At 36.9% G+C, this 11,825-nt stretch overlaps 1 protein-coding gene and 1 non-coding gene across 2 annotated transcripts; one reads left to right on the forward strand and one right to left on the reverse strand.

Annotated features, from left to right (window-relative positions):
- Window positions 1–4,101: 4,101 nt before the first annotated feature.
- LOC111915323 (small nucleolar RNA R71) lies at window positions 4,102–4,208 on the reverse strand. Its single transcript, XR_002858122.1, has one exon. It is a non-coding gene; the product is annotated as a small nucleolar RNA R71 (small nucleolar RNA).
- Window positions 4,209–8,063: 3,855 nt separating this feature from the next.
- Window positions 8,064–8,741, forward strand: LOC111915300 (uncharacterized). The gene has a single exon (XM_023910969.1). It carries the CDS (start codon window positions 8,064–8,066, stop codon window positions 8,739–8,741), a length of 678 nt encoding a protein of 225 aa, XP_023766737.1.
- The last annotated feature ends 3,084 nt before the right edge of the window (window positions 8,742–11,825 follow it).

The following is an 11,825-nucleotide window of genomic DNA, read 5'->3' on the forward strand; positions in this document are numbered from 1 at the left end:
GTGTCGGGGAACTGTTTTAAATAATTCTCTTAATTGCTAGTGTTATCGGTCATTTGTGTGAGATTTATCGTGCATAAAGTTATTAATTTCAGTAGTTAATTATATAGTTTAGGTTACTAGCTTTTCAGTTTTAAATTTTTTTTAGATAAGTTTTCTGTTTTAGCCTTGAACTCGTCGAGTCCAGTCGAACTGAATCGACGAGTCCATCGTGATTTTTCATTTTCGTTTTTATTTCATTTTTTTCTTTTTACGCATGTTTTTTTGTGTTATTTCAGGGATTTTATGACCCGAGGATCCAACTCTGCACTACTTCTACCGCTTGAAGACTCGGAATCAGCTTTTTGAAAGAACAAGGACAATACGGAAGGAGATACCCCAAAAAAGTCACCTTTTAAGAGTATCAAATCAGTTTTTGGAAAGAAGAAGGGAAATAAAGTGGGGGAATCCAACAACACTGTCACAACTAGGAATTTTGATGCTTTGTAAAACCCTTAACAAAGATAACATTGTAGCTAAAACTTGAAAACATGTATTGTGCTTATTTAATGACAACAAAATTCCGTCAAATACTGTATACAAACATTCAACTAGTCAACAAAAGGTTGGAAACCCTAAAAATCCCGGCTCAAGACCATTTTGGACTAGCATTTTCTTATCGGGCGTAATGGACCAATAAGCTTTAAATTTGACTATTTTGGGCTTAGAACCCTTAAATGGGCTCTAAATCGACCCACTTTCATAAAACTTAACCTTTTTGGGCCTTATAAGCCTAAAATGGGCTAGTTTATCCTTAATGGACTATATTGGGCCATAACAAATATAAATAGCTTTAATGGACTCAAATCCCTTTTTTTATGCACATTGGGCCGTAAACAATCTCTGAAGGCCCAATGGGCCGAAAAACCTCCTTGTGGACCCCATAAATTCAAACCAAATTAAGAAGTGGGCCAAAATAAGTCCAATTTCTCCTTCTTAAGAACCATTCTTGGTCTATGTATAGGAAAAAAAGAAGGAATAAAAATAAAAGAGAATTGGAGGATTTTTGTGCACTTGCCGCCTCCTTTTTACTTGGTGGGTTTCCATGCAAGTCAACTCACTCCTTCTATCCTCTCTTCTTCTTCTTCTCGGCCGATTCCCACTCTCTCCACCTCATTCTATTTCAAAAATATCTCAAGAATACTCTCTCAAGAACTCATCCTCCCTCCATCAAAAATTTCGAGAATCACAAGAGCTCCAAGAAGATTCTTCCCTAATATCACCAATCCTTGGTAAGTTGTTGTTTTAATCCATACTTTAGCTTCTTGATTGCCTCAAAAATCCCCCCTAACTCATGCAAAATTTGTGATCTTGCTTCTTAGAACACATCTAAGCCAAAGACCTCCCAAGAAGCTTACTAGGCCGAAAGACCTCATCATTTGCTTCCATTTCTCTTCAAAACTGAACCCACAAACTCAAGGTGAGTTCATACCCCTTTATTTTAGGTTTTCACAAGTTTTATGGGGGAGAATACTAGTAAAATGTGTAGATCTATGTGTATGTGTATGTTATGTGTGATTTCATGTGTTTATGTGGTAAATATGTGACAAAAAGGAAAGAAATCTTGAGATCTATAGCTCAAGGAGGAAAATAAACATGATCTAAGATATATTACATTAAACAAGTCAAGAGAAATTACCCTCTAAGGTTATATCAAACATATTACAACATCAAACTCATTTTTGGGCTATATTTGTCAAATAAACAAAAGTTGGGTTAAAGGTTGTCATTCAGGATTTTCATAAGGACCAAAAGGGTCCAAACAGTTAAATTAGATGTTTTTATGAATATTATAATCTTCAAAGGACTAGAAATGTATATTGTAGCCTAATGTGCCAATTTTTGGGCTTTTTGGCCCATAGGCCCCAAATTGCAAAAAAAAAATGGTTTTAAGGGATTGAAATGGTAAATTTCTCAAAACAGTGGGTAAAAGGGTAAATCTATTTCAGGGGTTAAAATGACATTTTTACCAAAAAGGATAACAAATGCAAAGTTTTTGGAATTTGGGTCAAAATTGTAAAAGTTGCAAAAAGTTTGGACTTTAAACGAAAATTCTTTACTAAAGGGGTTGAAACTGCCAAAGAGTAAATTTTGAGTTAAAAACATTATGTAAACAAGTCTATGGGTCAAAGATGTCAAGAAAATAGTTTAAGGGCCTAAAATGTATTTTTTTATAATAGGGGACTAAGATTGTCATTTTATTAAAGAAGGGTTGAATAGGTCAAACCAATATTTTTGAGTCAATTATTTTATTATTAAGATATTTGTGGTTAAAAATACCAAATTATAACTTATGAAAATAGAATGAAGAATATACATATATTTTCAAATATCGTTATAAACAATCGACAAGCTTCGTGCCGTTGCGATTTAACAATTGTTCAATCAAGCTTCCGACAAATATACTATACCTAAAACGAGTAAATATTCAAATTGTTGGGCTTGAAAGAATTCTAATCATGCTTATTGGGCCTTCGTGACCCATTGACATGACTTTTGGGCCTAACAATAATAACACATGTCTATTGGGCCTCAGTGGCCCATTTGCATTGCTAGTAAGGTCCAAATAAATCATATGCGAAATGGGCCAATGCGTCCTTCGTATGCCCAACAACCATAAATAACACACGTATTTAGTAGGACCTCGTTATCCTCTTCTCCTCGTTTGTTAGGCTTACCTTCAATTCAAGTAAACAGATCTAGTTCGTTAATCAATGGTAATCAAATTCGTTAGATTAAGTGAGTAATAACGGGCGACACCTTTAAGTGTTGTTCGCAGTCTGTAGTTATAATCAAAGTCTCCTAGAGGGAGGGCGAGAGTTTGTGTATAGATCTATACGGGGGTGACTCCCCCACACCTCAGTTGTTCGCTACAGTTAGACTCGGCCAGTCTAGGGTGACAAAATCTTAAGATCAATTCCGGCGTTCACTAGAATGCTAAGACAGACGAACTAGTCATTATCATGCATGGTTATAACGACTCACACAATAAATCCAATGCGGAGTAATCAAGGAGAATCATAACCATTCGTTGCGACGGTATAATAATTCAAAACACTCATATTATATTATCGGAAAACATCGGGTTTTTCGAGGAAATCAACACCATTCACTTGTATTTTTTTTAATAACAATAATGCAAAACTTCTCATTTATACACGCCTTGAAATCATTCATGCACAAACCTATGGATCTTCACACTTTAACATAAACAATGGTCTTTTCAGAAAATATCGGATTTTATGGGTTTTTATAAACTGCACAAAACATTTTCATAACAACCCTGCTTATGAACTCACCAACATTCCATATGTTGATGTTTTCAAAATAACTTGTATTCTCAGGTAACAGGTAAGCAGAAGAGTAAAACCAAGTATGTTAGGTTGTTATGCTTTGAAAACTTTCAAACAATTTACGCTATGGATATGTAATATTTAGACAATGTGCTTGATGTGAACAATGTCAGTTGTAATGTATTAATACAAGGTGATGTTTATGTTATGTTTCATGTATATTCATTGTGATGATATTCAATTCGAGTCACGCGAGCCCTCGAACATTTCCGCCGTCTGGTTCGGGGGTGTGACAAACACAAAGGAGGACACCGAGCACGAAACCGAGAAGGAAGAAAGTGGATCTGAATTTGAAGAAAGCGACCTTGAAGGCAAACTCAGAAACACCATGGATGACATCACAGATATACCCATGTGATAGCATAAGGGGAGAATGCATGACGACACCGGGCCGGGACTCGTGTAACCCGTGATTCCAGCAACTGCTAACTTTGAACTAAAACGTCACATACTCGCCCAACTCAAGGATATCCCATTTTACGGGAAAGATCACGAAGATGCATATAAGCATATCGATGAGGTCAACAACATAGCTGACTACTTCAACATCCCTAATGTACCTCGTGAGACTGTCTTGCTTTGTATGCTACCGGTTACATTTAAGGGAGCCGCAAAAGATTGGTTGAAATCACTCCCTCCAGGATCTATCACCACATGGGCTAAAATGCGTGAAGAATTCATAGATAAATTTTGCCTTCCCTCCAAAATAGCAAAATTGAAGAAAGCAATTGCAAAATTTGAGCAACAAGTGGGAGAGTCACTTTATGAGGCGCGGGAAAGGTACAAAGGCTTATTAAGGAATTGCCCCCACCATGATCTTAACATCCAACAAGAGGTCTCCATTTTCTATGATGGAGTAAATGTGACGACTAGGTAAATCCTTGATTCCCAAGGACCACTCACGAAGAAAAATCCTAGTGTTATAAAGGAGCTAATTGAAGAATTCTCTAAGCACTCTATAGAGTATCATAATCCAAGGAACGACTCGACTCGAGGGGTGGTGAACTCAGTCAATGATAGTATGGCAACCGTGATGGCTAAATTGGAAAGTATGGATCGAAGAATGACAAAGATGGATCAATCCATCCATGCCATTTGGGTGGGATGTGAAAACTGTAGCGGGCCTCAACTGACTAAAGATTGTGATCTAGTCGAGCATGGGAACCAGAAAGCACAAGTATGTTACTCAGGTGGCGATAGATATGATGAAGATTGGCGAAAACTGAAAAAAGAGTGGCTACCTTATGATGAGTACAAAAAGGAAAATGAGGAGAAATGTAGGATAAAGACAAGAGGGTTCTATCAAAAAGAGGAACCGGTGCAAGAGAAGAAAATGGACTTTAAAGATATGCTCACAAGATTTATAGCTGCATCCGAGAAAAGACACAACAAAATCGATGCTGCAATAAGAGAACAACAAGCCATGATGAAAGAGCAACAAACATTGATGAGAAATCAGCAGGCCTCTATACTAAACATTGAAAAACAGTTAGGCCAACTTGCACTACAAATCAATCAAAGAGCACCGGGTGAACTTCCAAGAAATACCGAGAAAAATACGAGAGGTGCTCAAATCAACACTGTGACGACTAGAAGTTGGAAAATAATTACCCCTCTGACACATTTAATGGGTGAGAATACAAAATAGGTGCAAGAGGAACAGAATGAAAACCCGAAATCCCAAACAGTCGACCCGACTCGTCGAGTCGGAGATAAGGACTCGACGAGTCCACAACTTGAACAGAAAATTGACCCCCCTTTGAAATCTTATCAACCTCCATTGCCATTTCCAAGCCGGGATAGACAAGAAAACCAGAATGAAGATTATCAAAAGTTTCTGGAACACATCAAATCCCTTCAAACCAATATTCCTTTCATAGAAGTGGTTACACAAATGACCAAGTACACAAAATTATTAAAGTCGCTACTCACTAATCAAAAGAAATTGGAAGAGGTGTCCAAGGTGGTGCTTAATGAGAATTGTTCAGCCGCAATGTTGAAAAAATTACCAAAGAAGATGGGAGACCCGGGTAGCTTAACTTTTCCATGCCAATTTGGGAATCTAGCTACTATGCATTAGCGGATTCGGGGGCGAGTGTTAATCTCATGTCATACCCTTTCTTTAAGAAGTTGAACCTTCCGGAATCGAAACCAATCCGTATGGCAATTCATTTAGCAAACAAGATGGTGACCTTCCCAAGGGGAATGTGTGAGGACTTATTGGTAAAAGTTGATAAATTTGTATTCCCCGCGGATTTCATCGTGTTAGAGATGGAAGAGGACCACCGAGTTCCGATCATTCTTGGAAGACCTTTCCTAAACATTGCAAGTGCTATAGTAGACATGAGAGAATCCAAGCTTACCCTTCGGGTGGGAGATGAGTCAGTTACATTTGGAGTTGATCAAGCCATGAAGCATTCCAAGTATAGTAATGACACGACATTTTCGGTGGACACTTTGGAAGAACGAATGGCAGAATGGAAAGAGGACCACCCAAACGAGCCCGCCATTGACCTTGAAGACAATTTTGATGCTAAAAAGACTTAAAGGAGATAGAAAAACTGCTCGAAGAAGCTGAATATGAAGAAATAATCAGAAATGCACAAAGGTCTACTCGCCGAGTCGTTAGCACTGACTCGACGAGTCCATTTGAAAAATCGTGATCAGACATCAATTTTGGCATGGACTCGACGAGTCCCCTCTCTAGGCTCGACGTGTTCAGTGTACAAAACACAAAATTAGAGCTGAAAACTTTGCTTGAACATTTAGAATACGCATTTCTCGAAGAAGGTAAACAAAAGCCTGTTACCATTGCTTCCGACCACACCAAATCTGAAAAAGAAGAGTTAGTTCAAGTTTTGAAGAAAAGGAAGAATGCCATCGCATGGAAAATTACCGACATAAGAGGAATAAGTCCTTCATATTGCTCCCATAAGATAAATCTTGAAGAAGGTGCAAAACCGGTAGTGCAACACCAAAGGCCTTTAAACCCAAACATGCAAGAAGTGGTCAGGAAAGAAGTTGTTAAGCTCTTAGATGTGGGTATTTAGATTCGATTTCCGATAGTCCATGGGTTAGTCCCGTTCAAGTAGTGCCAAAGAAAGGAGGGATGATGGTCGTGACCAACGAGAAGAACGAGCTTATACCTACACGAATGGTAACCAGTTGGCGGGTGTGCATCGATTATCGTAAGCTAAACGATGCCACTTGGAAATACCACTTATCTCTCCCTTTTATTGATCAAATGCTTGAGCGTTTATCGGGCCATTGATATTATTGTTTTTTAGATGGGTTTTCAGGTTATTTCCAAATCTCCATTGACCCAATTGATCAAGAGAACACCACTTTTACTTGTCCAACTAGTACATTTTCTTATCGACGCATGCCCTTTGGGTTATGCAATGCGCTGACGAGTTTCTAAAGATGCATGACGGCAATATTCCATGATATGGTGGAAAAATTCATGGAAGTATTATCCATGGATGATTTTTCTATTTTTGGCTCTTCTTTTCATGATTGTCTTGCTAACCTTGACTTGATGCTTGCTAGGTGTGAAAAGACCAATCTAGTATTGAACTGGGAGTAATGTCACTTTATGGTGAAAGAAGTCATTGTATTAGGCCATAAAGTTTTCAAGGCGGGGATTGAGGTGGATCGAGTGAAAATTGACACTATTGCTAAATTACCCCCACCAACTAATGTGAAGTGCATTAGGAGTTTTCTAGGTCATGCGGGTTTTTACCGCCGCTTTATTAAAGATTTTTCAAAAATTACTAGGCCTTTAACTCAACTTCTTTTGAAAGATGCACCTTTTAATTTTTCTAAAGAATGTTTAGCCTCTTTTAATATTTTGAAAGAAAAATTGACTAACGCCCTGATCATTATCGCCCCGAATTGGAACTTACCATTTGAAATAATGTGCGATGCAAATGACTTTGCCTTAGGAGTTGTACTTAGCCAAAGGGCTGAAAAGAACTTTCAACCCATTTACTATGTTAGCAAGACCCTAAATCCTATCCAAGCAAACTACACCACAGCTGAAAAAGAATTATTAGTTGTGGCGTATGCCTTTGACAAATTTCGTCCCTATTTAATTTTGTCCAAAACTACTGTGTTTACTGACCATTCTATTATTAAGTACTTGTTTGCCAAGCAGGATGCGAAGCCGAGGTTGATTCGATGGGTAATGCTACTTCAAGAATTTGACATCGAGATCAAGGACAAGAAAGGGATGGAAAACATAGCTGCTTACCATCTTTCAAGATTAGAAAATCCAACAAGGGAAGATATGGATGACAAGGGCATTAAAGATAGCTTCCCAGAAGAGTATCTGATGGTTATAATGGGGGAAGAGCCATGGTATGTCGATATTCCCAACTTCTTGGCAGGAGATTGTCTTCCAAAAGGGCTCACTCATGAATAGAAAAAGAAGCTTTTTTCAGAAATTAAATATTATTTTTGGGATGAGCCATACCTTTTTAGAAGTTGTGTGGATGAGATTATAAGATGTGTTTTTGGTAAGGAAATCCGAGACATATTAGAGCATTGCCACAATGGACCAGTAGGAGGACATCATGGGGTACAATTTACTGCTAAGAAAGTATTTGATGCGGGGTTCTATTGGTCATATGTGATACTTGCCAAAGGACGGGTAATATTTCGGCAAGGAATGAAATGCCTCAAAGGAATATTCAAGTTTGTGAAATTTTTGACTTGTGGGGTGTGGATTTCATGGTTCCATTTCCTTCATCCAAAGGCAATAAGTACATACTTGTGGCGGTGGATTATGTCTCAAAATGGGCAGAAGCGCAAGTATTACCGACTAATGATGCAAGGGTTGTGGTTAAATTCTTAAAGAAATTATTTTCTAGATTTGGAGTACCCAAAGCATTAATTAGTGATAGGGGAATCCACTTCGCTAATGACCAATTAGCAAAAGTGTTGCAAAAATATGGTGTATGCCATTGGTTTTCAACACCTTACTATCCACAAACAAATTGGAAAACCGAGGTCACAAATAGGGAACTCAAAAGAATATTGGAAAGATCGGTGGGTAGTAATAGAAAAGATTGGGCGGACAAATTGGGTGATGCACTTAGGGAATTTAGAACCACATTCAAATCACCCATTGGAACCACACCCTATAAATTATTTTATGGTAAAAATTATCATTTACCTGTGGAGCTTGCACATAAAGCCTATTGGGCTTTGAAAAGATGCAATTTTGAACCGAATGAGTTGCGTGCCAATCGACTCTTTCAAATGAATGCCTTGGAAGAATTGAGGAACGAGTCATACACTAACTCGTTGATCTATAAAGACAAGACAAGATATGGAATGATACAAGGTTGAAGGGTAATAAGGAATTTGAGGCTAACCAAAAAGTGATTTCATAAAATTTAAGACTAAAGCTTTTTTCGGGAAAATTACGCACTTGTTGGTCTGGGCCTTTTACAATCAAGCATGTATATCCATACGGGGTGATTGAGTTATGGAGCAAGGATGGGTCGAGCTTTGAATTCAATGGGTATAGGATTAAGAAATACGTAGAGGGAATGCCAAAGGATGAAGGACAAGAAGAAGGTTTGGACTTGGAGAAAGCCGCTGCAATGTAGAGCGGGAAGGAGTCCAGCTAAAGACTCCTAAAAAAGAAGCGCTTATGGGAGGCAACCCGATGCTTGAGTTTGCTTTCTTTTTCCCTTTTATTTTTCGTTTTTTAGTCTTTTATTTTATTTGGTGTGTTATTAGGATTTTCAGTCTACATCTTCATTTTAGCTTAAAATGATTACTTGAGGACAAACAAAGCTTAAGTGTGGGGTGTGGTAGAATAAATTTAAGGAAAACAAAATTTTTATACAAAGTAAAAAACTCGTTGAGTCGGGACACCTACTCGATGAGTCCATTTGAAAATCCACGAATTTATGCGAAATCGCGACCCTACTCGGCGAGTCGGTTACCCTACTCGACGAGTCAGTTTTATAACCGAAAAAAATATAATTTTAAACTCTCTAAATTAGGGTTTTTACCCCAATAGGTAAACTTTAGTCATTCTAGCAGCCACCACACACTCGATGAGCAGATATTCTCTCAAGCAACCATCTCTCAATTTTGTGGTTTCTTCAAATTTCATGCTAAAAGGTAAGATCTGTCACCCATAATCATGTTAAAGGTTCAATTGTTGGATTAGTGTCTAAGTCCATAACTATTTTGGTATGTACTTGACCCAATTGTGCATGGTCCTTTTGGGTTGCCTTCACCAAAGCAACTTGATAGGATGATTTATGGAGAAAGAGGATTAATTATGATTTATTAATATATTATATGAATAATATATTAAAAGAGAAATCATATTGTTTAATTAAGAATAGTCAATAATTAATAAGAATTAATTTTGTGGCTAAAAGACATTAATTAAACTTAGGGGACTGGATTTGTAATTATAAGATAATTGCAATTGAGCTATGGATTACCTAATGATATATAGGTTGGACGAATTCTATGGGGAAGCCCATTAGAAATCATCCAAGGGATATGTTAAAGGAATCCATGGGCTGCTTAGGGCCTAAGCAGTCAAATTAGGGTTTCCTTGTTTGATAACCCTAATAGCCTCACTATTTAAGGATCCCTAGAACACCAAAAACGTGGCTAAGAGTTTCCATAGGGTTTGTAGACGTTTTTGGGTGCTTCTCCTCTTTTCTTAAGTCACCCTCTTGCTCTTGGTGTTTGTGAGCCATTAGAGGTACTACACTTGTGGTACTTGCTTTCAAAGCTAAGGAGATTCAAGGAACTAGTTGTTATTACTATATAACAACAAAAGGTATGTATTCTATTTGTCTATGTGGATTTCAAAAATAGTCGTAGCATGGCAGGTTTCCTTTTGTGTTCATAAAGTTGTATAACTAATAGTGAAAACATAGATCCAACTTTATGGTTGCATGCACACATAGGATTGTTTGTATAAAACCCATCAGTGGTATCAGAGCCATTGGTTTTTGTTTTCAATTAGCTTTATTCAAATGTATGAACTTGACATATTATGGTTTATGGCCTATAAACCCTAGGAGGCATGAATTCTCAAAAATTAGGGTTCTTGAACCCTGATTTTCGAAATTTGACTAGGGTTTCCCAAAACCTTTCCTTAGCCTCCAAGATTTCGAAATTGCCTCCTTCCCCAATATTAGATCCTAAATTTTAGGGATTTCGATAATGCCATATCTTGTAATTATCTTTTAAATGTTTAAATTTGGTAATTAAAGAATTTGAATTATCCCATCCCATAATTTCGAATTCTAGGGGATTTAAGGGATTAGGTTAAATTAATTGTTTAATTTAAAAGATATCCTTACCAAAATAAAAGATAATTGTCAAATTAATTAGATAATCATTTCCTTATGTGATAAACTTGATTTATTTGAATTATTGATAGATTATCTTGCAAGAAATTGAATTAGGTCATATTTAGATAATTAGTAATTAATTGGTTAATTATTATTATTATTTGTAATTTGCTCTAGAATGTTCTTTCTTATGTTTTGAAAAGTTTCAAAACTTGCCCTCAAGTTTTGGAATTTAAATTTTGATTAAAAGGTTTAATTTTGAAAATCTAAATTCTAAAACCCTAATTTTGAAAGGTTCAAATTTACACCCTTGTGGTTTATTGATTTAATTACAAGTTTAATTAAAAGAAAGAATTAATAAGCCATAAATTAAAAGGTTTAAGTCTAATTAAATTAAAGGTATAATTAATAGTTTAAACCACCTAGTATTTTAAAAGTGTAAAATACACCTTATACTATATATAACATTAAAAGTTTAATATCATATATGTATAACTTAAACTGCTAGTCCTACCATTAGTAGGCCTCATTCACGAAGCCGATCTATAAGGGGGTATAAGGTTATGGCCTATAAAATGGCCGTTTAATGGGTGTCCACTCTCACCCATCGCTTCCTTGATTGGTGGAGGGTCGTTAGCCGAACGGGTAGGATAGGGCAAACCCTCTCCTCATTAAAAGTATAATGAATAATAAAGTAACTAAATGTTTACAAAATTCCTAATCTTAGTTACTTTAGGAAAAAGTGAATTGATGCAATTCTATGAAATTACACTTTGTACCCTTGCTGAGACGTTAGTGGAGCGTGTGTGGTTAACCTACACACTAATTGAGTTCTAAGAAAAGGTGGCAAAGGGTGACTCGATGTTTATCATAGTTCGGTGGAGCGTGTGTGGTTAACCGACACATCGAATAGGCGACTGTAACATTGGGGTCACCATGTACATTTGCATGGTTATTCACACCCTGTTTTGTGATCCTCGGCATCCCAGTCACAAATCGAGGGGCATATCGAGATTTAAACATGTCATTGAAAAGTTCAATGAATCTCAAAAGATCTAGGAGTTTTCAATACATTTTAAACTTAAATTTTCTTTTCGTT

Source organism: Lactuca sativa, chromosome 4 (assembly GCF_002870075.4).
Source record: "Lactuca sativa cultivar Salinas chromosome 4, Lsat_Salinas_v11, whole genome shotgun sequence".
In the NCBI taxonomy this organism is placed as follows: Eukaryota; Viridiplantae; Streptophyta; class Magnoliopsida; order Asterales; family Asteraceae; genus Lactuca; species Lactuca sativa.